The sequence below is a fragment of the Lissotriton helveticus genome, chromosome 3_1 (assembly GCF_964261635.1).
Source record: "Lissotriton helveticus chromosome 3_1, aLisHel1.1, whole genome shotgun sequence".
Classification (NCBI taxonomy): domain Eukaryota; kingdom Metazoa; phylum Chordata; class Amphibia; order Caudata; family Salamandridae; genus Lissotriton; species Lissotriton helveticus.
This window is the reverse complement of record NC_136061.1, coordinates 237,394,956-237,422,912: the sequence shown is the minus strand read 5'-3', so window position 1 is coordinate 237,422,912 and position 27,957 is coordinate 237,394,956. Positions and strand designations below refer to the sequence as shown.

Sequence of the window (27,957 nt, the reverse complement as noted above, 5' to 3'; positions counted from 1 at the left end):
GGGAATGTTTCTGGTGACACAGCACCTGGTGGGTTTCTTGAACACCAGAGTGGAGGAACGGAGCCAACACCTTGTGGATCACTAATGGCAACTACATCTTGAGGTGGCACAGTCTTCTCTACGAATGGAGGGGTATTCTGGGTCAATCTCTTCACTACCGCCAAGAATAAGCAATATCTGCCCTTATTGGAGTTACCAAGGTGTCTCTCGCTCAGACTCATTGCACTCAAAGTGGACCTCGGGACTAGGGTACGCCTTCTTGACAATACTTCTACTGCCTACATTCTGTAGAAGATCAGTAAAGCCTGGGCCCAAGTCATCCTGGTTGCCTGAATTGGGCATGAAGAGTATGGTATCCAAACACCTTGGCATGAGCATCTGTTCTTCGAGAGGACTTCCTGTCGCAGCAGGAGGGCTGGGTTCTGCATCGTTGAGGTCTTCTTACCAGCCAGGCTTCCCTCAAATATGTGTAAGCCTGCTGTTGGTATCATTTTGTGGCCTGATGCACTTTGAATCAACCTATTCCATGCCAAGCTAAAAGAATAATTTATTGTTTGTGTTGTCCCTTGTCCAGCAAAGATTTACTGTGGGCGCAATTAAAGGGTACCTGTTGGCTCTTTTTGCCTATTTACTTTTGCCAGATTATTCCTCGTTATTTAAGAATTAGGAGTTGCAACATGTTTCCCCTTTCTCGGTTTGTTTTGCCCCAGTGGGACTTAAATCTAGTTCTCCCTTTCCATGTGTACCCTCTTTGAGCCTTTACATGCTTGTTCTCTCAGGCTCCTTACTCTAACAACTGTCTTTCTTGTCCCCATAACATTGACACTGTGAGTTAGTGAGTTATTGCCTCTGTCAATCTGCCTTAGACTACTTTCTACTCAGACAACCTGGTTCTGTGGACTCAAGCCTCCTTCCTCCCAAAGGTAGTGTCCCATTATCCTGTCTCTCTTCCGGCGTCCTTTCCTCCACCTTAACCTTCTGAGGAGGACGAAAGGCTCTCCACTGCCTGCTCTCAGCTTGTATATTGATCGTACCAGAGAACACTGAGTGGGCGATCAGCTCTTTATCAGGGTCACTGAGGCAAAGAGAGGGAGAGATGTGCAGAAGAGGACAGTCTCTGGTTGGCTTGTACTCTGCATTACGTTCTGGTACACGTTAGCGAAAGGCAGCCCTTTGGGCTTGTGAGCTCAATTTTCCAGAGCTGAGGCTGCTACCACTATGTTCGCATTGGGAGAGGGTTGGGGGGGGGAGGAACAATTCAAAAGGTGAGGAATGTGTGTTTATAAGTCTCTAAGGATAACAACTTACTTACCTTCGTTAATGCTTTTTCTGATATAGACTCTTAAGAGACTTATGTAACTGCAGATTTTTCCCTCACTGATCCTCCCACCTCCTCCTTCTGTGAATTGGACTCTCATTTAAAAAGATCCCAATTTAGAGACCTGCATACTGGTCAAGACTGATCTGATTTTAGTTCCATGTCTGTGGGCACGTAGGAGTCCAATGTCCGCACACATGGGTGGCGCATATATAGGACTATGCTTGTCACATTCAGTACTGAACCACATCAGCGTGGTGCCATCAGCGCCACCAACTGATACACAGAGGTACTGCTGAAGGTTTTTCTGATCCAGTCCAAACTGTGGGGGATTTTCAAAAGGTGACGAATCTGTGGTTAGATAGTCCCTGCCAGAAAACGTGTTCATAAACTTTTTTGTGAGACTGGAGTCAGCAAACTGCAGTTTACCATAAGTCTCTTCCATATACTTACATTTTTTTAAATTTCTTATATATAGTGCTTCATTTTGCACTTTTGACATGTATAAACGCAGTATATAACAAGTCTATCTCCCATTGTTACTGTACTCAGTTTACTGACCTCGCAGGGCCAAGTCAGCCTTATTGGCCTTTGAAATTTCAACCTGTACGTCACCATTTGTTGTTAGAGCTGAACGTTCAACTAATTGAGCCATCCTACCAATCGAAAGTCCATTTACCCAAATGAGTTCACTGAGATGGCTTTGTGAGACTAAAACTTGGGGCCTCTAATTGCATGTTCTTGTACACCTAAGCTGTTATCCAGATTGAAACCTGTAAACTCAAGGTTACAATAGAATATGTGACTCCACTAAGTTATCTAACCAGCATATTTTACTTCGTGGTTGCACACCAAACATAACACACCTTGTTTACCTGGGTTGGAAGGTTTCCTCTTACCCAATTTCTTGCTTTGCTTTATAGTCTTACTTGGATAAAAAGTTGAAACAGAAAGATTATTAAAACAAATGTAACTAATTTACTGTCGGGCCCCTAATAGAAGGATATTTTTAATACCCAACTAGGTGGAACTTGCTGTATCGACATTAGAAGGATGAAAGGATGTATGTGGCTATTCAGGATATAAACCTGTAAATCTGCAGGTCATACATATCTCTGCAGCAAGTACATTGGCAGTCCGAGTTACATGTCTTGTGAGATGGGCATTGATCAAGATTAAGTTAAAATGCATTGGGCCGAATTTCCTTTTTTAAGACATTTGTTAAGTTATCAGCACTGACTCATTAGTAAACATTTGATTTCAGGATAGAGGTACGTTGAAAGAGCTTTGTGGATATTTCTGTACTATGATAACAGTGCATGGGGCAGATCTGGTTTGAAGTTGCTGGAAAGGCTTAGTGGTTAGTAAAGGATAGGGATATCTGTGTGATTAGATGTGTATTTTGAGAGAACTGACTATATTTATCATTGGAAACCGACCTCATCCTTCAAATCAGACAGAACTGCATTGGAAAAGCTCTGTGGATGTTTCTGTATTTGTAGGCCATCGGAGTAGGTAGGCAGGAACAATTGTGTTTTGTGCTCTGCAGATGACTCATTTCTGATGTAATAGTAAATTATTCAAACTAAGATAGAGGTGTATTGAGAGATCAATCAATCAATAAATCACTGCATTTCTAAAGCGTGCTACATACCCGTGAGGGTCTCAAGGCGCTGAGGGGGGGGGGGGGGGGTGCTGCTATTGATCGAAGAGCCAGGTCTTGAGGAGTCTTCTGAAGGCCAGCAGGTCATGGGTTCTTTCGTAGGCTGGTAGGGAGAGCGTTCCAGGTCTTGGCGGCGAGGTAGGAGAAGGATCTGCCACCGGTGGTAGTTTTCCGGATACGAGGAACTGGGACGAGGCTGGCTGAGCGGAGCATGCGGGTGGGGGTGTGGAAGCTGAGTTGGTCGTTGAGGTATGTAGGTCCGGTGTTGTGTAGCGCTTTGTGTGCGTGGATGAGGAGTTTGAAGGTGATCCTCTTGCTGATGGCGAGCCAGTGTAGGCCTCTCAGATGGGGTGTGATGTGGCTGCGTCGGGGGACGTCGAGGATCAGTCGTGCCGAGGCGTTCTGGATTCGTTGTAGTCATCTCAGGAGCTTGGTTGTTGTTCCTGACTAGAGTGCGTTCCCGTAGTCGAGTCTGCTGGGGACGAGGGCCAGGGTGATGGTTTTTCTCGTGTCGGGAGGGATCCATTTGAAGATCCTGCAGAGCATTTGGAGGGTGTTGAAGCAGGACGGCGAGACGGCGTTGACTTGCTTGGTCATGGAGAGGGTGGTGTCGAGGATGACCCCCAGGTTTGCGTGCATGGTCGGTGGGTTCCGGGGCTGAGCCTAGCGATGTTGGCCACCAGGAGTCGTCCCAGGCTGATGGGGTTGGTCAGAGGATGAGAACCTTCGTCTTGTCTGAATTCAGCTTCAGTCTGCTGTCCTTCATCCAGTTGGCGACGGCCTTCATTCCTCTATGGAGATTGGCTTTGGTGGTGGGGGGGGGTCTTCGGTGAGGGATATGATCAGCTGGGTGTCATCAGCGTAGGAGATGATGTTGAGCTCATGTTGTCGTGCGACGTGGGCGAGCGGTGCCATGTAGATATTGAACAGCGTCGGGCTGAGGGAGGATCCCTGAGGGATCCGCAGATGATCTCGGTGGTTTTTGAGCGGAAGGGTGGGAGGCGGACGCTCTGGGTTCTGCCGGAGAGGAAGGATGTGGTCCAGGCCAGGGCCTTCTCTTGGATTCCGGCGTAATGGAGGCGTGCTGATAAGGTGCGGTGGCAGACCTTGTCGAAGGCTGCTGATAGGTCCAGAAGAAAGAGGGCGGCTGTTTCTCCTTTGTCCATCAGGATCCTGATCTCGTCGGTGGCGGCGATGAGGGCGGTCTCGGTGCTGTGGTTGCTGCGAAAGCCGGATTGGGAAGGGTCCAGGATGTTGTTGTCTTCGAGGTAGCGGGTTAGCTGTTTGTTGACAATCTTCTCTGTCACTTTTGCCAGAAACAGGAGCAGGGAGATGAGCCGGAAGTTCTTGAGGTCCTTGGGGTCCGCCTTGGGTTTCTTCAGTAGGGCGTTGATCTCGGCGTGCTTCCAGCTTTCCGGGAAGGAAAGATCTCTTTGACTGTCTCAGTGCCTGGATACCGGTGCATGGTACGGGAGTAAAAAAGGTCAATTGTGAGCTCTCACACCACAGTTGTAGTTCAGTGCATTACTCAGGACGGAAGTCCATTGTGTGTCTCAGTACTTTCTAAAGCTATGGAGTTAGACCCTTCTAGGCATGGGATAGGCTGGGCCTTATAATTCAACAACACAAAAAGTGCCTGTCCCAATCTCAATTACTAGACCAAAAATGTCTTTCTAATAGTAAACAAACATTTTTTTGTTTACACTGGTATTTTTATTTTACCTTATCTTTAAAATGTTTAGTTATCACTATACAACACATTTATATATGAAAAGGAATTGCTGTACAATTTACATAAAATATACATCACACATGAATCACAAGACACTATTTACATTTCTGATAATGCAAATAAAACAAAACATACATCAAAAAGATAAACAACACTTAATTCGAGCCACTACTTCATTTGTACTTCCAGCTAAATTAATCACCATCCAAATGAAAGGACAAAATTACATTAGGAGCAAAGCCTACACAGGATGTTTGAATTGAAAAAATCAAAGAAAACACAATAAATTGAATTCTTCAAAAATTTCACTAGCTCCTTGGGTTATGCCGACGCGTTTCAACGCTGGGAAACCAGTTCCCAGGGTCTCATCAGGGCCTTGTCACTTTCTATATGAAATGTAGGAAAAAACAATACATTTTTTGTTTAGAAAAACTTTTTGTATTCTCACATTTCTACTTAAATCTCACTTAGGTGTTACCATATATATATGTACCTTACGTAGTTTTGGCTACTAGAGCCTCCTTGATGTTTGATGGGGCTCAGGGCTCTGTGTTCTAATAAATTCGTGAGCACAGGGGCAGAAGCAGGATTTCCTGAGAGGGAAAAAAACTACTTAATATCTAAAGTTGACCATCATTGTTATCAACATAATCCCAAAAAGTAAGGAGGGTCCACCTATGATTCTCCAACCGGGACCGGCTTGTTTTCTAACTCTTCTTTTTTTTTTTTTTAAATCAGTGAGTCTTTGTGGGATCAAAAAATTGATAGAGCGCTATCCATCAGCGTTTTGTTTTGCCATGCAATTTATAGAACAATCGAAATGAGTGTAATGTGTCACATACCTCAAAATTATCGCTACTCGGTTCGAAATTCTCTTCTGGACAATTGTTACTGCATAGCAGCTACTTCCTACTGGTGGCGACAGAAAACATGCGCTTGTTTTAGGCCTTCCTCAAAAATATTATTCAAACTGCAAGCGGACATCAACCGGGCATTGCTCTACCTTTATTGCAACTTTGTATCCTCTTTGCAGGGACTGGTTGTTAAGATAATCACTGCAGGCGCAATACTGTCGCTTGTCAACTCGATTTCTAAAAATAAAACGAGCGTTTAAATGATCAACTATTTTAAATGTGCGCTCAATGTAACTGCGCGAATCCGATATCAAACAAAGACGTACCGTCAGACGTGCTTCTCTCTATCCGCCGAACAATATAGTCGCGGCAATTTTGGTCAAATGGGATTTATCTACTGTTGCCATCCCATTGGATTCTGGGACCCGTAGTGCCAAATCTAATGAATACCTCGGACCTCGCAACCGTGTCACCCTTTTAGAGGTTGTTTTGAAGGTGGATGTTATTTACCACTCCGGGGGACAATATTGACTTATATTCATATAATGCACAGTCTAGACATGTTCATTTATATAACGATATTTATCGATATAATCGCGGCCATTTTGGAACACTGGGGTTTGTTTACTGTTCTCAACCCATGGGTTTCTGGGACGCGTGGTGCATAATTTAATACATGTCAAGGGTCTCCCACATGTATCACTCTTTTAGAAGTTGTTTTGAGGTCGATGTTATTCACCACACGGGAGGACATTTTTTACTATATTCCACATTTTGCCATGTCTATATATTGCACAGTCTGGACGTGTTTGTTTATATATCAGCATTTATCAATCATGACCCTAAAGGAGCAGGAGAAGATTCAACACATTACTTACAATCTGGATATTTCAGATAAACTGTTCAACCCAGTCTGTGTACTCTTGAACTTTAAGATTAAATAAGCCTCTTTTTGAAATAATACTCTGTCTACATTGCCACCACGCTTGGTTGCATCAATTGTGAATAGAATTGACCATTTAAACTCATTTTCGCTGTGTGCCTTGTCGACGAAATGCTCAACCATTGGTGCAGTCATCACTTTGTTTTTAATACGAGATCTGTGCTGGGTGATTCTCGTATTGATTTGCTGATTAGTCTTCCCAATGTAAATTTTGAGGCATGGACACACTATCACATAAAATACGTTTTTGGTCTTACAGTTAGAAAAACCTAAATGTTTCCATTTTATGCCTTGATGGTCAAACTCATTCCCTTCTATTGTATTTGGGCATGCCACGCAGTTTCCACACTTGTGGTGTCCCTCCACAGGTTTAAGGTTCCAATGTGATCGAAAGTCGCTCTTTGTTTTTGGTAGTGCAATATCAGCACGGACAATCTGCTGTCCTATACTTTGGTTCTTTTTATATGCAAAGATAGGTTTAGGATGTGTGTCTGGTCCAAACGTTGTAACACATACAAGCTGTTCCAAGTCTTTTTTCTCTTTTACTTGTAAAAGACATTTGCGCGGTGTAAAACGCGCTCTCTTAAACGAGTACTTTAGCACCTTTGAATGTGACAGAATAAAAGTAAGCTGTGGGAGCCGATTGAGTGAACATAGAGTCGAGTCTATCCGACTTTTCCTTTTATAATAGATTTACAATGGACATCCTGGATCTGCAATTCACACCTCTAGAACATATGTTGTGCGCCCCCCTTTCTGCAGGGGCTTGGTTACATCCCTGAATGGTCTAGTGCTGGCTGAAAATAAATGACCATTTATGGGCCTGTACAGAATGCTCCAATCCGGATCGCAGTATGGCAAGGTTTAAAAGCATTCCACGATGTCAACAAGGTTCCCTTATTTGTGGGATCTATTTAATGGTCATATCTGCAGTGCTTGTATATTATCAAGTTTAATGAACATCATAAAGGTAGGGAGGGCAGCCTGCCACTGTTTTCCTTTCAACACGTTTTGTCTAATCATTTGATGGAAGGCAGGGACTGACTTGCTAGATCGATTAGAACACTAAGCCACATATAACAAATGTAATGGCCATGTGTTTAAGTTGGCCTAATACCTCAGTTGGTTTATGCATCAGATTGGGTGTCGACTTGTGATCATCTTTTAGCTTTCTGCTGTTGAAGACCTATTGTCTAAAATACAATTCACAGAGTGGGCCTTCAGTCATCCCTTTATTCTAAATTGGATGGTTTTCATGTTTATCTCACTTCAATTCTCCTTATTCAATGGCTTCCTTTCCTACTCTTGACTTTGTACCAACCCTGGAGCATAGTTTTTTTTTTTACATCACTATTGATTAGAAGCCTTGTATTCTTTCACTGCTGATGTGAATGGACTATTTTTTTAGTTGTGCATACGTTTTCCAGGGAAGTGAATTGATTTCCTCTTTCTCATCTTCCGCTCACTTAAAAACCCCATTAACGTCCATTGCTGTCCCTTCTCTCCCCACCCCATCTTCATTATTTTATTTATATTTTGCATGTTGCTTGTGCAGCTGCACCCTATTCCTGGGGTGCTTGCTTCCCTTTAAGCCACTCACCTGGCCTTTCGGCAGCTGCTTAAAAAAAATTGTATTTACTTTTCTGAGATTGTCGTCCATCATCTTGGAATGGTAAATTAAAAATGTGTAAAAAGATGCCCACCTTGTATAAGTGTGCATGCATGGCAGACATATATGAATAATGTTTCTTTAGGTGTAAGAAAAATTATTCAAAGATGACTATTATATTTCTATGCAGACATATAGTGACCATCTTGTAATATTTGTTCTTACAGCATAAGAAAAATAAGTTGTAGGTAGCTGGCATGTTTGTGGTCATCTTTGAATGATTTTTCTTTCTCTAAGAAAAATTGTTTCCAGAATGCCACTGCGTCTATATGTGCATGCAAGCGCTAAAATAGAAGAATTGGCAAAACCTATATGTTTCATGGGAGGGGCCTGTTGGCTATGGCAGTGTTTGTTTATAGAGGTTGTGGGCAGTCACTTTTTTCTGAGAAGTTACTTACATTTTTGTAAGATTTGTGGGTCAAGTCCAAGAGCTTTATTTTTTTTATTTTTTATTAGGTCAGCTTAATATGTAGGCGAATATTACTCCCCTCAGAGAAGGATTTATAACATTGAATATTTATTTTTAAATATTTTATATATAATTTCATGGTGATGACCCAAATGACTGCTCAAATATTTCTATTATCCTGGATAGATCTTCGTTTTATAAAATTAAATTTTCTGCCCATTCCTCTTCAAGAGGTGAACCATATACATTTTTCAGAAGTGGTCCACTGAACTTGTAGGAACTGTCTACTGTTATTGACAGATGGGAAGCTTATTGTCAAACTACAGTGGATTTGTTTAATAGCTCCCTTGAGTTCGCCTTCTGTCAGCTGCACATGAATAAAGTCCCTAAACAGGAAGAAGTCCTGCAGCGAAGAGAAAGCAATAGGATATTGGCTCATTAAGTATTAAGTGCAGCTGCTACAACTGTTCTCTGGAACCCTATCCAGCATTGGTCTTGAGCAACGTAGGTAAGACTGTTGCATCCATACTTGAATTAGCTTTACTTTATTGGAAGTGTTGGTTATATTGGCAGTTCTTGGAATAATATTCCCTTCCGAAGAATAATAATTCAATCTCCTAGTCAATTTCCTATGATTAGATTATGAAGATGTGTGTAGAAGTAATTGTAGAAATATTTGGAGACACGCTGTATCCTAGAAATACATTAGTCCGGTTTTAAGTCCAGGTCTGGTACAGAAAAGGACATGCTTCTGACTTCTTCCTACATGTATCTGGACTAGATATGGGTTAGCCCGTGTTGGGTGTATGGGACCTGTCGGCTACAGTTAGTACTATGGATTATACCCTAGTACAGGAACTACATCTGCATTACACTACTGGCTGGGTCACTTAGAAAATATTAGATACATTTCCATAAATGGCCAGGTGATATCCTCCTGCAATGCAGATGGATACCTGCAAGAAAACCTCCTTTTGCTGATTGGCGGGTTGTCATCCAGACTCTAATCAACTCAATTAGCTAGCTCTTAATTCGAGAAAGACTGAGGTTATGGCAGTATGTATCTACCATGATATAGCCCTAAAAAATAATTGCAGAAGTTGACAAAGCCTGTAATAACCACATGCAACTAACTGGAAGTTACTTGCCTTTCATTTACCCCAATCTCAGAGTATAGTCACCTTTGTCACTATTTTGTGCAGGATTTACAAATATGCAATTCCTTACACGTTCCTTATACATATGGTGCTCTGATTACCCCATTGCTCCTTCTATGGGTGCAGAATGGGTCTGTATGGGTAATTTATAAATTGAGTCAATTGAATAATATCTTATTAGACAAGACATATGCACTGGTAGCCAGTTGTCGCGAGTGTGAAAATATATGCTTTATTCAGCTATATGTGTTCATGTCCCAAAAAAAGCCCTTTTCAAGGCATTGTTCAAATTGTAGCTCAGGGTCTGGTGCATCTATTTCTTTAAAGGTATCTTGGTTTAAAAATCTCGAGGATGAGGTTACAGTTCATGTATTTGTAGCTAGTCTCTGCATTAGTCTGTCATCTCATTTACTTCAAAACCATGATAACAATTAATTCAGACAAATATTGAAGACACACCAGTTCAGGCTACACTATCTTTCGGGTAGCCTGGTATGATTTAATATGTATGTACTGTTGATAGATTTCTACAGGCTATTCGTGATTCACACTGTAGAAGCATATTAGAACAAATGTTTCTCAGTGTTTTAATGTAGCAGTGATACTTAGAACCTCATCCAATTGTTGCGACTTTGACCCCTGCGCCCCAGCGCTAAAATCTAGCCCTGTAATTTGGCTTAGAGAGACAGATTGAAGGAGGCTGAATAGTGTTAAGACCAGGCCTTCCTAAGTATATCCTGGCCTTTACTCTGGACTTCATTGCACCTTAGAGCAACTATTTTAGCAAATGTCCTTTGATGTACCAATGGTTAAGACTGTTGGAGCAGAAGGACGACGCGTTTCATATGTTCTATAACAAGTATCTATTAGTTTGTGTACTATTGAGCTACTTCCGTATCTAAGGATCTATTATTTTATGAGCTTATCCACTGCGATATCATCAGGACTTTGAGACTCCATAAAAGATTAAATTGTATAAATTTCTGCACAAATTTTCCAATAAATGAATTACAAATACATATGAATTTGGATGTAGTGTTTGAGGCACATGATGGTGTTCCATCTACCTGGATAGTAATATCTGAAAGAAACATGTTAGTGTTAGATTCCTTACCTTAGAATATCCCAGGGGGTCAGACTGGATCCGGAAAGTTTTCGTCAACATTACCCCTGCGCGTCGCTAGGCGGCTCCGCGTCCGTCGTTGGCGGTGTGATCACCGGGATGACGTCGTCGGAGTACTTAGACGCCGCCCTCGCGCTGACGTAAGTTCTGTTCTTCTTTTTTCTGCGCCAGCAAGCGCGGATCCGGGAAGAGCAGTACTCCAGTCAATTTTTGACTAACTTTTTGGATCACTTTTGATTTCTTCTCGAGTCACCCTTCGACTCGCGGTGCCGGTAGGGATGTCTGGGTCTATACCTTGTGAGGACTGTCACCGCTTGATGTCGGTGACCAACCCCCACCGCCAGTGGTTTTATTGTCTCGGGCCGACCACGATGACAAGTTGTGCCCGACTGCCGGGCCTTGACCTCGAAGGCTAGACGGGTGCGGTCCCATAAGCGACTCGAGCTCCGGCAGTCAGCTCCGTGCTGCTCGAGGTCCCGGTCGAGGAGGAAGTCGAGGGACCGGTCGCGGAGCCGCGGTTCTCACCGCTCGACGAGTCAACACCACTCGTCGGCTCCAAGTCCCCAGGTAAACAGAGGCACTCGAAAAAGAAGTCGAAGAGGCGTCATAGCTCTTCTGACTTCTCTCCTCCCCCATCCCCCCGACACTCGTGCAACACGGCCGGGGGTTCGGGCGACCCCGCCCACGTGGCTCCACCGGAGCCGCAAGCGCCGCGTCCAGCTCCACACCCGCCGTTCCCTGGGCTGCACGCGATGCCGGAGGAGATACATGACTTCCTCGTGGCCATGAGGACTCACCTCCCCTCCGTCAGACCCTGTCGAGGCGCCTTTGGGCCCATGGGTCTGTCTGGGAGTCCTAGCGGGCCGGCGGCTCTGGCCCCGGCGCCATCGTCGACTTCGGTCCCGACGCATCAGAACCCCGCAGGATCCAGGCCTGGATTCGGTTCGTCGCCAGACGACCTCACGACTCATCCGCTGGCACCGACCCCGAGGGTGTCGCGCACGACGCCGTCCCCAGTCCCAGTCCGGGTCTGGCGTCGGACCAGCGCCGTCTCCTACGCGACAGGTGAGCAATTCACCTACGACCCGGCTCCTTAATTTTCCCTGACTATCAGGAGATGGGTGATGAGAGGGACGGGGAGGGGTCTGAGAACCCTCTGGCACTGCAGTGCCTGTTGAGCCAGGACTGGGCAGACGAGCTAGGGGAGACCAGTGGTCTGGACACTTCGCCCGACACTGGATTCGTCTGTCCTCCCTCCCTGGCTCAGAGGAGGGGGCTACTTACAGCGTGGTGTTGAACAGGGCGGCCAAGGCCTGTCGCGCCCGTGAGGACTAACATCCTCACTGAGGTGCTCAAACCACAGGCAAGCTCTTCGGAGCCTCTACTGACGTTCAACGAAGCCCTCACCGACGTTCTGTTGGGCACCTGGTCCAAGCCCTCCACAGGCCTCCCTGTGGATCGGAACGTGGCCCGTCGCCACTGCCTGGCTCCGGGCGACCCTAGTTCCTGTCCGTTCACCCCAGTCTCGAGAGCTTGGTGATCCTGGCCTCTACTGCCCAGACCGCATTCCCGACCGCTCCACCGGATCGGGAATCCAAAAGGTACGATCAGTTTGGGAAGAAACTGTTCTCCTCCTTGAGTTTGGGGCTGTGGTCTGTCAACACCGCCTGCCTTTTGGGCCGTTACACCCATTCTGTGGGATACGGTTGCGGAGGTGCTGTCACAGTGCCCGGAGGAGGCCCGGGCAAAGCTCGCCCAAGCCCTTACGGAAGGGCGGGATGCAGCACGCTATTCCATACGGTGTGAACTCGACACAACGGACTCACTGGGTAGGGCGATTGCAACGACGGTGGCGGTTTGCCGCCACGCCTGGCTGAGGTCCGCCAACTTTTCGGGCGATGTCCAGGCCACACTCATAGCCATGTCCCGGCTCCATATCAACCTTCTGGAGTTGCTGGCGATCCATCTTGCACTAAAGGCATTCCTTCCCTCTGTCCGTGTAGTGTAGTGCAGGTGCTCACGGACAACAACACCGCCATGTGGTACTGCAACAAACAGGTCGGGGTGGGGTCGTGGACCCTCTGTCAGGAGGCACTGCACCTCTGGACATGGCTGGAACACCAGGGTGTCACCCTGGTGGTTCAACACCTGACAGGTTCCCTGAACGCCAGGGCGGACAAACTAAGCGGCAGGTGTATGATTGATCACGAATGGCGTCTGAACTTGGACGTGGCGCAAGGTCTCTTTCTGCAGTGGGGAGAGCCTTGGTTAGATCTTTTTGCCACCGAAGAGAACATTAAATGTCTTCAGTTCTGCACGTTGGAATTTCCAAGGCAGCACTCGCTCGGAGACGCTATTCGTCGCGGGTGGAGCTGCGGTCTCTTGTAAGCCTTTCCGCCTATACCACTTCTGCCCCGATTGCTGAAGAAGATCAGACGAGACTGGGCCCAAGTCATCCTTGTGGCTCCGGACTGGACACGAAGATACTGGTATTCCAAGCTACTCAGCATGTCAGTCGATCCCCCGATACGTCTGCCTCTTCAGGAGCACCTTCTCTCGCAGCAGCAGGGGACGGTCCTTCACCTGAACCTGTCCAGTCTCCACCTACATGCGTGGAGATTGAGCGGCGACAGTTGAGGCCATTTGACTTGCCTCCTGAAGTCTGTGATGTGATGCTGGCAGCCAGGCGTCCCTCCACAAAGCGGTATTCGCCTTTAGGTGGAACAAATTTGAGGCATGGTGCACAGCAAAGGCTGTGGATCCACTCTCTGCCCCCCTTTCATAGGTTCTCCTCTTCCTTCTGTCTCTTGCCCAGCAGGGCTCTGCTCTGTGCACTATCAAGGGCTACCTCTCGGCTGTATCAGCCTTCTTAAGGCTTCCTGATCAGCCTTCTCTTTTCAAGTCTCCTGTCGAAATAAGTTCTTGAAAGGCATCACACACATGTTCCCTTCGTGATGCCTCAGTGGGACTTGAACTTTGTTCTGACTTTTCTAATGTGCTCTCCCTTTGAGCCACTTCATAACTGTCCTCTTCGTCTTCTGACCCTTAAAACTGCATTCCTGGTTGCCATTACCTCTGCCAGGAGAGTGAGTGAGCTCCAGGCTCTATCTTTTAACCCTCCTTTCCTCTCAGTCCATCCAGACAAAGTTGTTCTGAGGACTCGTCCTTCTTTCCTGCCCAAGGTGGTCACAGCCTTTCACATCGAGCAGTCCATCACCTTGCCCACCTTCTTTCCGCCTCCGCATCCTTCGAAGGAGGAAGAGAGGCTCCACCGTCTGGACCCAAAACGTGCGCTCTCCTTATATCTAGATCGCACATGCCAGTTCCGGGTGGACGACCAGCTCTTTGTTGGTTACGTGGGCGCTAAGAAGGGACGGGCGGTGCACAAGCGGACCATCTCTCGGTGGGTCATCTTGTGCATCAAGGTTTGCTACTCGGTGACGAAAAAGGAGCCTCCTGTTGGGCTGCGGGCCCATTCCACTTGGGCCACGGCGGCTACTACTGCCCTGGGTCGAGGAGTCACCTTACAGGACAGCTACGTGGGCCTCACTGCACAGGTTTGCTAGGCACTGCTGCCTGGACAGCTAAGTCCGGAGAGATGGCTTTTTCGGCCGTTCTGTTCTCCAGGACTTTCTGGTGTGATCTTGGTTCGCAGACCCACCACTGGGGTTGGTATTGCTGGGGTATCTATTCTACGGTAAGGAATCTAATACTAACATGTTTCTTTCAGATGCACAAGTTACTTACCTTCGGTAACAATATATCTGTAAGAAACATTAGTTAGTGTTAGATTTCTTACCGCCCCACCCATCCTCCCCTTTCTGCGAACCAATGTCTAGGGTTAAGGACATCCCTTCCAGGGCCCTAGTTTGATGGCACCAGTGTCGTTTTCTATTATGGCTCTGCGTTACTGGCGCGGAAAGCTATGTACAGAACTGACGTCAGTGCGCGAGGGCGGCGTCTAAGTACTCCGACATCATCCCGGCGATCACGACACCGACGACGGATGTGGAGCCGCAGACGACGCCTAGCGACGCGCAGGGGCACTGCTGACGAAAACTTTCCGGATCCAATCTGACGCCTGGGGATATTCTAAGGTAAGGAATCTTATCACTAACTAACGTTTCTTACAGATATATTGTTACCGAAGGCAAGTAACTTGTGCTTTACAAGGTTTTAACAGGTTGGGTTTTTATAAATATGAAATTGTATGCAATTAAAATTAGTGTAACATTACTGCTCTTGTGTACACATTTGTAATTTTGTGTGGTCTCAATAAATTATCTCTGTAATTTCACAATATGTCTGATGCACTTGACCATTGAGGATTGCTTATTTCTATTGGTTTGACAAACCTTCGCAAAGTGACCTTGCATGTGCAGATTTTGCTAGTGCCAAACCTTGCAGTACATTTGCTTCCATACCCATGAGCTCTGTACCCACATTTCAACATATGTTCTGATGAATGAAGAAGGTATTGCGTTTATCTCAAACACTCGCACAATCCTTCCCAGGCGGGCGAGCATCCTTAGAGTCCTTAACTTTTACAGCAGAAACACCTTCTCTATCTTTTGGTTAAAGTTCCTTTGCTGATAGTTGTGATGTTTCAATGCTTTTGGCTAACGTAATGGTTTCCTCCAGTGTTTGATTACCCATTGAAAGCAATTTTTGTTTAAACATTTTGTCAGTACATTGACAAATGAACTGATCTCAAACTAATTGATCAGCAAAGTTCTCGAACTGACACTCAGAAACCAACTTCCTCAAGGTAGTGATATACGTATCAACATCCTCGCCTTGTTTCTGGATACATAAAAAAAACTTGTCGGATCACTACTAAACTGGGTTGTACATCAAACCTGTTTTTCAATTTTTTAGAGTCTCTTGATACTCATCAAGGACTTCTTCATTACCAACAATTGGTGGAGGAAGATGTTTCAAAATCACCCTCCCTTCAAACCCTAAAGAATGCAGAAGAAGGTATTTCCGTCTCTGTGGCCTGAAACGCATTGCTCCGATAGCACCCAGATAAGTCTCAAAGCCATCATACCTCTGTTTCCAATGTACAAGTTGCTCTCCTGGCGTTTCCAAAAATGGTGCATGTTGTTTGCGGTGATAAGCCTCTGAATAAATTTAAAACAAAAACTTAATAAAATCTAAATATAGACTTTTAAATACAGTTCATGGAAGACCCTAAACTATACAACTATTTTCCAAACATTATAGTGATTCCTCCTGCCTTAAAATGCTGTCAGCGTAAAAGAAAATATTATTTTTGCTCCATAACTCGTTAAGATGCTGTCATTGTAAAATAATCATTGTTTTCCATCCAAAGACTCTTTACTGACTGAGGGAACAAACAACAATGTACCCACTATGACGTTTACCCAGATTCTGCAGCTGAAAGGATCCAAGAAGCTCTGATTGTGATGTCACAATAGCTTCCTCCGTGAAAGCCACCTGAGTCAGAGTCTGTAAATTGCTTCACTCAATATATTCCTTGGAACGCAACGCTCGTGTTTCACTGACGACATCCAACGCTCACCTCCTTGACGTCATCACACCAGCTCTCTGCCTCGCTTCACTGTTCCCCTTGAAACGCACCACCATTCCTGCGTTTCACTGAGCAAATGCTAACCGTCGTCCACTAACTGTTCTGCTGCTCTGCCTCTATTTTCGCTTCAGTCTCTGCTTTCGGTCCGTGTCATCCGCCTGCACTCTTGAATTCCTCTAAGAAATTCCGTACAGCTTCCCTTGCTCTTGTGGCCATCGGCACGTAGGTTCATCGTGATTGCCCAGCTCTCGTTGCCAAAAAAGATGTGCTGATCCTAGGACATGAGACCGGTAAATGGAAACAGGTTTATTAATGCTGGACCATCAGGCAGAGCAGCGACGGCGCAGCTCACAATTTAACTGTACATTTCTAACGCCTGGTGCATAACACTCATTAATCAAGGTTCTCATCGATGAAGAGTCCATACAAGTGTTCATGAGCTGAGCTTGTGGAGAGAATAGCACAAGCTACTACACATTCCACTTGCGACTTAAGTGTATAGATACATTTGGCACTTATACATTTTTGGGAAATCTCTGAAAATTTACACAAGTGGGTGTACTCCTCATTTGTATTAGATTTCTGTAACCACTCTGGGGACTCTCATAAAACATCAAAGAGAAAATATACAAGTTCACAAGATATGCACAGACAATACACTCTTAATTCGCTGATTTGCGCTAGTTTGCAAATTTTCTATAGTGCAATACCATGCACAGGTGACAGGCAGCTGAACACGTTCTTTTAAATAAGACATATGGTGTAGGACAGGGTTGGATTTAGAGTTAAATTTAACTTGCGCATTGGAGTTAGGGTTTAGGTATAGGTTAGGGTTGGGGGAAATTGATTAAAGATCAATTTGAACTCCAGGTAAATGGTTATCGAATAATTCATGCGATTGTCAGTTGCGGTAGAAACAACGAATTCCAAATTATTGAGAAGCAAACTTTTCATTAGAACTAAATATATTGCTCAAACTCTTCACATAGAATTGAAGTTATATAATGTGCGTTTGGCACTGGTTCCCCCACAGAGAATTTATAATAAGTATTTGAGTAGGACACACTATCTGAACGTGACGAAGTAATATTGGCCTACAGGTCTTTTAAACTCCAGTTTTACCATGATTAAGATCTATTAGAAATTAGCTTTCTGATTGGCAGAGAGATGCACTATGTCCAAGCAGGAACAACAGTCCTGGGTAAGTCAGATACACACCATAAATTAACCTGTGCTCACCCTCTGGTAGCTTGGCACAAAGCAGGCAGGCTTAACTTAAAAAGCAATGTGTATTTGTGCAGCACTTCAAACAGTAACACAGTATAACCACTGCAAAAAGACTCCACACCTATTTAGGAAAATGACGTATATTTTTATGGACAAAACAAGATCAAAACAATCAAAATCCAGTTAGTATAACTGGAGTTATGAATTTTTTAAGAATAAATGAAAATATGACGCTGAAAAGCTTAAAGCGGCAACTTGGACATCTACTCTCGCTTGACAGCAGTAAATCCAGAAGTTCAGGCCTACCGCGATGCAGCATGCTCGGATACAGGGACCAACCTTGGCCTGCTGAAAAGTACCTTGGTTATTGGATGCATCGACGTCTGAGCTGAAATGTGTGAAAAAGCCGATGAGTTGCTGTCAAAGCACAGGATTGAACGCGATGCGCAGAGCTGCGTAAAATCGAAGCTGTGTTGATACTGGGAGACGATGTGTCAAGCATTAGACAATGCAGCATTTGCGTTCCTTACAGCAGTGGCAGTATTCGATGCAGTGGCAGTATTCGATGCAGTGTTCGCAGTCCTCGCTGCAGCGGCAATGCATTGGTATCAATGAGGATGCGCCGGTTCTGATCAGCGCAACTCTCTTGATGTGTGAATTTTTAAAAGTTGCAGCACTTTATACCCACTTCCAAGAGCCCAATACTGAATTGGCCCCTCATGGCAAGGCATGACTTACAGCAAACGAAGTACAGGTGCTGTTGCAGGGTGACGAGAAGTCTTTGATGTCCCTGAGACTTAGAACAGGGGGGCAAGCCGGTATGCCCTTGAAGCACTCTGGGTTCAAGTGAGATGGATCCAGTCCTTCCTCAGCAGGACAGATGGTAGCCGGTTGCCTGCAGCAGGGCAGCACAGCAGAAAAGCAGTTCTTCCAGAGCAGCAGTCCAGCAGATTGGCGGTCCTTGTTGCAGCACAGCAGTCCTTTCTCCTGTCAGGGTTCTTCACAGGTCCAGTAGTGTCTGATTTGGTGAGGTCAGAGACCCAATACTAATACCGAGTTCTGCCTTTGAAGTGGGGTTGACTTCAGAAAGGGGCTTTGACTTGTACAAAAATCCTCCCTCTCAGCACTAGCTCCAGACTCACTCCACGGAGGTACGCCTTTTGTGTGAGGACAGGATACAACCTATTGAGGTGCAAGTGTCAGCTCCTTCCTTCCTCCCATCCTGCCGAGCATGGCCCATCAGGATATGAATGGCCACGCTGTCACACTTAAGCTCCCTTTGTGTGTGGCGGTCTTGGGGGGTATGCACAAAGCCCAGCTATCACCCACCCCAGACGTGTATTGGAGACAGGCTGCAGGCACTGAGGGCTAAGAGTAGAATAATGCCATCTTTCTAAAGGTCTGAACTAAATAACAGAGAGCCACCCAATTATCCCCCAGGGACTGGGTATGATCTTTCTAAAGGTGGCATTTTTAGAAGGGTAGTGGTAAATTTATCTTTACCAGTAAAAAGGATTTATCATTACCATTGCAGGGATATGAAACATGAATAGTTCGACTCCTTCTTAGTCAGGAATTACAACTTATAAGTGTAAAAAGGAATTCCCAATGTTAACCTATGAGAGGGGTAGACCTCACAGTAGTGAAAAACGGATTTGGGTGTTTTTCACTACCAGGACATGCAAGACTTAAGAGTACATGTATCAACTTTTGATTACAGAGCACCCTGCCCTATGGGCTACCTAGGGCCCACCTTAGGGGTGACTTATATGTAATAAAAGAGGAGTTTAAGGCTTAAATGCCAGGTCAACATTGCAGTATATATTGTACACACAGGCTCTGCAGTGGGAGGCCTAAGACATGTTTAAAGTGCTGCTGGCCCACTAGTAGCATTTAATTTACAGGCCCTGGGTGCAGGTAGTGCACTCTACTAGGGACTTATAGGTAAATTAAATAGGCCAATTGTGGATAAGTCAATTATTGTTATTATCATATAGACTTGTACATCGCATGGCTGTCCAAAATGTTTTTCCCAGCTCTAAGCTACTAAGTCAATCAAACCATGTTTTAGGGGAGAAGCACATGCACTTTAGCACTGATTGGCAGTGGTAAAGTGCTCAGAGTCCCATGGCCAACAAAAAGAATTCAGAAAAAATTTGAGGCAAAAGGCTTGAGGGAAGACTACCCTAAGGCTGTGAGATCTAACACGATCTCATGCTGATTCCCCTATTATGTCTTAAGTACTGTGCTTGACTTATTAATAGCTTTAATCTAGCATTTTTAGGCCTGGACTAGAGACTAGAGACCACTTTAGCTTTATCTCGCCATTGTCTTGTTATAACAAATTGTGAATAAAAGATGCCTACAAACATGTACAAGCTTAGTGGGGTATTGAGTCTGCATTGCTGTCGTGTTTGGTTATCATTCACATTGTGCTTTCGCCCACCACAGCACTGGATCAGCCCTTTGCAACCAGTGGCTCTCTGGCACTTAGCGTAATTGCATTTTTCCTTAACACATGTTCGACTGAAGTGGACTTCAGTGCGAGTGGTGCTGGGACAAAACGTACTTTTCCAATGAGTATTTTTTTCTCCATTCTTTATCCTCTCTATCTTAGTTGATAATGTAGTTCAACACAAACAGTACGTTTTCCTTTTGCCAATATTAAGCATATTTTACTGTCAGGTCCATTAACACTGAAAACGGTTTGTTTGCTAGGAAGCTGCCTTACTGTTCTATTTACATTATTTTCAATAGTTAATACATTTTTAAATGTAAATATTTTTTATCTCAAGCATGTTTTGAGCAGCAGCATGTTTTATATTTCTTTGTTTATATTGCATATGATTGCATTAAAAACAGCAAATGTAACCATCGTGCTATCTTGCTGAGACCTTAACCGTTGATTTTTGCCATTTCTTGTTTGATAAGCAATTCACTTTCTGAATTCTTCATTTTTTTACTTGTCCCTTTGCAGGATTTTATAACTGGCCTATAGTGCTAATTGTATCCAATATCAATATGATGGCTCAGCAATACCATAAAGACAGAGAATGCACGAACGAATAGGGAAATATGGATACAACGCATGCTTTTACCATGCATGCTGTTACAACGCAGTTTTTACAACGCATAGCGGTTTGGGGTGCTGGATAGTGAATAGTTTAATTTACTATTCCAACTCCAGTCCCCGTGGACACTAGGGAAGGTGTTGGATAGTAAATAAATCTATTCCCTATCCTAGAGCGCCCCCCAGCGCAATGCGTTGTAATGGTTTTCGTTGTAAAACCTGCGTTGTAATAGCACTGCGTGGTAAAAGTTGCGTTGTAAAGGATGTTTCCCGGGAAATATGCCTCCCTAGTTAGGTTAGGCTAGGTTTCTGAACTTAAACCTTTGGGGTTTTTTTGCTGTCGCCCTGTATACACATTTTTTTGCTTGTCATTGATGTACTTCACAGAAACCGTTGGCTATAACGTTAGGTTCATAATTACAAGTTTTCAAGTTTCAAAGCTTTATTCAACAGCATTGTCATAAAAGCATTTTCACCCTACTCTATACATAATAAATACTATTCTATTTTGCACAATTTAAAATACACATTAAACAAGAATGCTGTCGGAACACATATTTAAAATGTACAACCACTTACAAATGGAAACCTGATGCAAAAAGTAAAAGAACGATCATCTAAAAATGTTCTACTAATTTTAACTACAATTCATTAAAGTAAAGTGCGAGTACGTAAAATCCATGCCCAGCCCAAGTATTTGGCTAGTGCAATGGCGAGGCTGGGAGAACAATTTGTTCTTAGTATTCTAAGTGCTTCTTGGTGTATTCTAGTCCCTAAATTACTACATAGAGGTTTTAACCATCTTTGCCTTGGGGCCACATAGAGGGGGCAAACAAACAAAAAATGTGGAATGTCCTCAACATGATCCTTACAATGTGCACAGATGTTAACATTACCAGGGGACCATTTTAATGTAAAAGCATTAAGCGGTAGGCAACCCACCCTGAACTGGAAATACAGCTTTCTGTCCAATGGTTTTGTGATCAAGTCCCAATAATGTTCTAATGTTGGGACTAGTTTGTGTTCCAAATATTGGGATGTTAACACCGAAGGCTGGTTAGATGTCAAAACCGAACTAAGTGTCATGTCCCAATACAATTTCTTTAACAAATCCTTGGAGGGGAAAGCTGTAGGGTCAGTAGTAGTCCATAGGTGGTCAAGATGGAGCTTGTTTAGTAGGTTTCTGATTTCTTTTAACCACGTAATTTTGTGCAACCGATCAGAGTTGACAATGTCCATAAGTGCCGCAGCATAATGGCCCAGTTCAGGCGTAGCCTTTATGCGCCTCCAAAATAATAGAGGACGCAGTCGAGCCTGGTCCTCAATTTTTTTTCCTCCCTAGATCATAGAGGAGAGGAGTAGATGGAGTACTCTGTGGGACGCCAATCAGCCTACGTAAGAATTTGTTCTCAGCAATTGTCAACCCTTTGATATTAGCAAACACCCATAATTCTGCTCCATAAAGACATGCACCAAGAACTTTCATGCTATAAATCTCCATAACAGGTTGGATAGGTTTTGTCAATGAAGATTTATGCTTCAAAGCTATGGCCCCCGACAGCTGGTGGAACTTTAAAACCGTAGAGTTAATGTGCGAATTCCACTGCATATTCCCCTGCAAATTAATGCCCAAATATGTGAAGGCATCCACCTCTTCTAAAACAACCCCGTTGTAATACATTGCCCCCTTAAACGACTTAGCAGGATTCATGTTCATGAATTTGGTTTTTGCAGTATTTAGTTCCAAACCCCGAATCCTACAAAAGTCTCCAAAGGCATTAATTGACTTTTGTAGCCCACTTGGCGTTCGCGATATCAGGAGGGTATCATCCGCGAACATGAGTACCGGAACCCGCACCCCATCCAAGATGGGTGCATCAGTTGGTGATTTCCTGAGATGGTCCACTACTCCATTGATGTAAAGGGAAAATAGGGTGGGGGGCAGGACACATCCCTGTCTCACCCCACGCTCTACAGGGAAAGAATCAGTGACTTCACCCTGTATCCCCCATCTAATTTTGGCGTAGTTGCCCTCATGCATACGCACCAGTAATGACAGTAGTTCAGGACTAATTCCAAGTTCGCCTAGCACATTCCATAGTTTTTGCCGTGGCACTAGATCAAATGCCTGTTTTAAGTCTACAAAGACAGCAAACAATGGGCCATCTACTAGGGTGACATTTTTCCAGTACAGGGTTAAGAAGTGGAAAACCTGATCAATGGAGCTGGTTAGAGGGCGAAATCCTGCTTGATATGGCGAGAGGACTCCATTTTCATCTATCCAGTCTTGTATTTTATTTTGAATCATTCTACCCATCAATTTTTGCGCTGAATCGATAAGGCTGATGGGTCTATAATTAGATGCTAAGGCCTTATCTCCTTTTTTATAGACTGGAATGATCTCTGCGCCTTTCCACGAGGCAGGTATTGCTGCTCCGTGTGCTATAGAATTTGCAAGCCAAGCAAAGTACAGGCACCAATTATCCCGGTCCGATAAAAATACGTCGGCCGGAATACCATCGATGCCCGGTGCCCTCCCTCTTGTCACCCCGGCTAGTGCTATGCTTACATCATTTTTTGTAAATACCTCTTCTTTAAAGAATGTTATAGGCGGGGTGGGTTGACACTCAAGGGGCATTGTACAGGAATATTGCTGTTTAAAGAAGTCAATCCAGCTTTCTTTTGCCACATGGTTTTTTGGGCATTCAGCTATTCCCCCCCTACCCCATTTTATGATTGCCCAAAATTCTTTCTGGTGTTTAGCTGCACAAGCATTCTTTAATTCCTGCCACTGACTTTCATCCCAGGATCGTTTCGCTCTAATCTGGGCTTTTCTATACTCGTCCCTTGCCTTCAGGACGTCTCCTCTGTTTTTACCTCTCAATACTACACTTAGATTCTGTCTCGCCCTTCTGCAGGTTTGATCATACCATCCTGCCCTTTTCAAAGGATACCCTCCCTTTTTCTGCTTAACTTCCTTTAAAAAGAATCCCTGAATCTTTAGAAAAAATTTGGGATATGTCTCTTCGATTAACTTATGAAAGTCAATGTCATTGTAACAGTACTGCAAACTGCTCACTTCATTTGCCACCACTGCTTTTAAATCTTGCAGTTTTTCAGGCTGATCTACCAATGCAGCCCACTTTATATGGCGTGATTGTTTGTGGAGATTAAGTCCAGAGGCAGGTGACCCATGCCCAGGCCTGGCACTGTTCCCCCATACTTTAATTGAAGGAGCAAGCACAACGGGTTATGGTCACTTTCCATTCTAGGGGTGACCCTCATGTCCCTAACTCTGTGCCAATCTCTAACATCTGCAAGGATGTAATCAATCCTACTACTTGCCCTACGATTATCAAAAGTGGGAGCACCATGTAGGTCTGAGGGGGTGTGTCCATTTACCGCCCTCAACCCCCTGGCTAAGCACATGCTCTTCAATTGGACGGCTGCCTCAGTCCACTTCTTTATTGGGGGTAAATCTAACTGCGGTATTCCCCATTTGGCATCCTCATCTTGGGAAAGTTCAGTATCTTCGGATCCCAGGGGTTCAAATGTGGTATTCACATCACCCCCCACCATGATTGTAATATGCTGAGGCAGGTCTTCAATGTTGTTGTCTAGTGCAGTTACCACATCTGAACCTCTACCCCCAGGAATTCCCCTGGCATAGATATTAAAAAGGGCCATCTCGGAGCCATCCCCCCAAACAATTACAACTGATAGTATATCGCAGTTATTCACAGGTCTTAATCTTATTGTGCATTGTAAAGATTGCCGTATCCATATAATTAGTCCCCCTGATGGCCGCCCCTTTGGGCTCTTTTTTGCAGGAATAAAAAAATTTAGAAACCCATGTCGATGGACGGGGAGCACTGCCCAGGTTTCTTGTAGCATAATTATGTCATGGAGCTGAATAAACTCCCCCCATTCTGGAGGCTCTAATTTACTTAAGATTCCCGCCACGTTCCATGATAAAAGTTGGAGGTCCTCACTAACTAATTCATAATTACACAATTCAGAAGTGAATGAGAAATACTGAAGACGGCGATTAGTGGGTGGCAAGTAGATTCATTGAGCCAATTTCTAATTTGTCTGTATAAACACGAGTGACCATCACATTAATTATAGGTTCACATGACAAAACTGTTTTCCAGTACAGTGGCTTAATATTTATCTATCCTGACTGTGTGGATGAAATATACAGTAATTGTTCTGTGCTATTAATGCAGGTTAAAAAGCTTCAAGTAATGTTGCGGCAAGCCAATGACCAGCTGGAAAAAACTGTGAAAGATAAACAAGAGCTAGAAGAATACACAAAACAGAGCACCGAAGATACCACTAACCAAGTGAGCAATGTTTCTAGAAATCTTAATTTCTAAAGATTTTTGGTTATTTTGGTGCAATATTGCTTGTGGCAATTTGGATTTTGCATAAAGGTGATTCGTCCTACCTGTCAAATTAATGTGGTTGTTGGTTAGGGTTCAAGTCATCCCAAAATCTGACAAAGGTGTCCTTTGGTTGATGCAGCCCAATTCTTCATTAGGTTGGTTTTTGGAGCTGGTGTAGTCCCGTCCTCCCCCTTCCCCCTCTCTCCCCCCACCCCCCACGTGGATTGTTTTAAGAGATCTGTAGTAGGCACTTCATTTTTTCAGATTGGGTTCCAATGGATTCCAGAGTTGATGATACTGCGCCCTGATGACGTTGCTTCCATGAGTGTCATCTTATAATTTGGCCTGGTATATTGTGACATTCTTAATGTTACTCAGGTTATTTTGTTGTAATAGCAGTGAAGCAGGTTTGGTAGATATCAGTAACAGTTTATCCCTAAACATTATGGATGGTGTACCCGATTTTAGTTTAATATTCCATTTCATAAGCAGCTAATGAAGTGTTTTCAGCATGTGATGTGCTGCATTTGCTCTTTGGGGCAAATAAAACAAGTAGAGAATCAGCTTTTGCCTTGGTCTGCCTTACGTGCAAGGGTCATTATTTTCAGCAATACCCATAGACCAGGTGATCACCTGTGTTATGTGGAGTCCTATCACCTTCCCACAAAGTACCCTCTCTCCATCAGTGTTCCAATGGCCCAGGGAAGCCCGGTTTAGAGGCTGTGGGACAGCTGGTCATGCTAACTGTCTTTGTAGGTCGAAGTGGGTTGTGGGTAAGAAGGAATAGAGGCTCGGGAGAAAGCAGTTATTCAGCAGACAGCCCTGTTCTACGTTGTTTATGTTGCATGTACCTGGATTTCTGCATCACTCCTGGACCCAGCACCTCCATAGCATTAGTGGAGGAGAAGAGAAGGCCACACCAATAGCACTGTTCAGGGCAGTAGGTAAGTTGTGTTCCTTTGCGGAGCAGGGTTAGGGTAGAAGGGTGCACATGTCTGCATGTGTATTTGGTGGCAACCTCTCCCTCATTAATTCTCCATATTTGGCATATGGCAACCATTCTGTACCATTGCATATTTGTGAGATTCTAGACATTATGGTGGCCACATAGTAATGTAGAACCCTTTCGTAGATTGTGTGCATTCTTGGAATGAATGTGGTTTCGGGATGAGGAGGCACTCCTGGGCGTATTCCGTGTATTACTGCTCATTAGGCTACCCTTGGCAAATGGTGGCCAAAAATGGCTTCTTATGCCCGTGCTTCCTGGCATAAGGCAGGCATCCCTGACAAAAGGCAATTCTTAGAGCTTATGATGAGCCTCCCGGGCATTTGACTGTGGTGCTTGTACGTTATTTGTATGGAGCAGCAGTACCTGTGAATATTTTGTCTAATAGACAAACAATTGTGGGCAGCCAAGCACACAAGTTTTCTAAATGCAAGGTGGTATGTGGGGGGAGGGGGGGGGGGGGGGAATAAACACATTTTTTTCTTTAAATAATATGGGTTTTATCTCAGAGTAATTGAATTTAGAATCCAAAATGAAGAACTGATATTTGTAAATAAATATGCTATGTTGTCAGAAACCGATACACCAATGTTTAGGGACAAAATAACTGCATTTTTATAACATTTCAGTACTTTGTTGGCAACACCTTTTGCTAATATTATATTCTTGGTGTCCGAGAGTACTTATGGTGTGCCAAGTTTTTAATGACCCATCTGGTAATATTGTATCTTGATAAAACTTGTTATTATAGCATCAACACTGTTGCTGTTGTCTGAGGCCATGGCCTGTACCTTTGGTGTAACCTTATTAATAGATCTGCCTTCTCATCTATAAGGACTGTGTAACAGATACAATAACGTGTGGGTCCAGTACTTGTGTGCTCTTTCAAACCTGAAGGTTAGGTTTACTGTCTTTTGGCTCCGGTTATTAGAGTTGTATGGCATCTAATTCTCCCATCTTGTCCCCTCCAAGTACATTATGCATGACTTAAAATCTGCATGCTACAGACAGAATTGTAAAATTTGAGGACTTGGACTGTGCATGTGATAACAGATGCAATGTATATCTTGGAAAATGACAGAATGTATTTTCAGACTGCATATTTAAGTCTTCAGTCTCTCCCTCCAGTTTAATGGGCTATCGTGGCTACCATTTTTGGGTTTCGCCTGCCGAAGGCTGCGCTCTGCGCAGCTCTTCAGCGCAGGTGAAATCCTATGTCGTCAATAAGGACTCCTGGAACGTCCCACGGCTCTCATTGGTTAGCTCCATAAATGGAGGCTAGCCATTGAGTGCCGGATCTGTCCATCAAGGCTGGACCAGATTCGGGGGCGTTCCGGAGATTTTTTCCCAGGGCGGAGTTACGTTTTTTCCGTTCCCTCCCCTTTCACTGAAAGTGAATGCCGTCCGTGTCCTCTCCCGCCCCCTCCCGCCGTCCGTGTCCTCTCCCGCCCCCCTCCCGCCGTTTGTGTCCTCTCCCGCCCCCTCCCCCGCCCCCTGTGTCCTCGAATGGATCTCCCGCCCCCTCCCGCCGTTTGTGTCCTCTCCCGCCCCCTCCCGCACCCTCCCCCGCCCCCTGTGTCCTCGAATGGATCTCCCGCCCCCTCCCGCCGTTTGTGTCCTCTCCCGCCCCCTCCCGCACCCTCCCCCGCCCCCTGTGTCCTCGAATGGAAGGAATCTCTCTGAGGGAGTGAGTAATTCCAGGAAATTAACCCGCCGCTCACAACTCAGCACATTCCGGAAGCATAACAACAGAGCGGGCCTCACCCCCAGAGAGCGGGGTGCGCGGGAGCCTACACCCGATCCTTAACCCGGTAAGAGAACGCACGCAGTATTCACCGTGGTGA

General features: G+C 44.7%; 1 protein-coding gene across 2 annotated transcripts in view; it reads left to right on the top strand.

The window, feature by feature from the left end:
• The window catches only part of RABEP1 (rabaptin, RAB GTPase binding effector protein 1), a 919,122-nt gene that overhangs the window by 555,234 nt on the left and 335,931 nt on the right, over nt 1-27,957 (top strand). The window contains exon 11 of one of the 2 annotated variants that reach the window (XM_078679700.1): nt 24,949-25,065. The exons of the other annotated variant lie outside the window; for it this stretch is intronic. Within the exon in view, the coding sequence (XP_078535826.1) occupies nt 24,949-25,065 (117 nt within the window). The remainder of the gene's footprint in view (nt 1-24,948; nt 25,066-27,957) is intronic. 2 annotated transcript variants of the gene reach the window in all.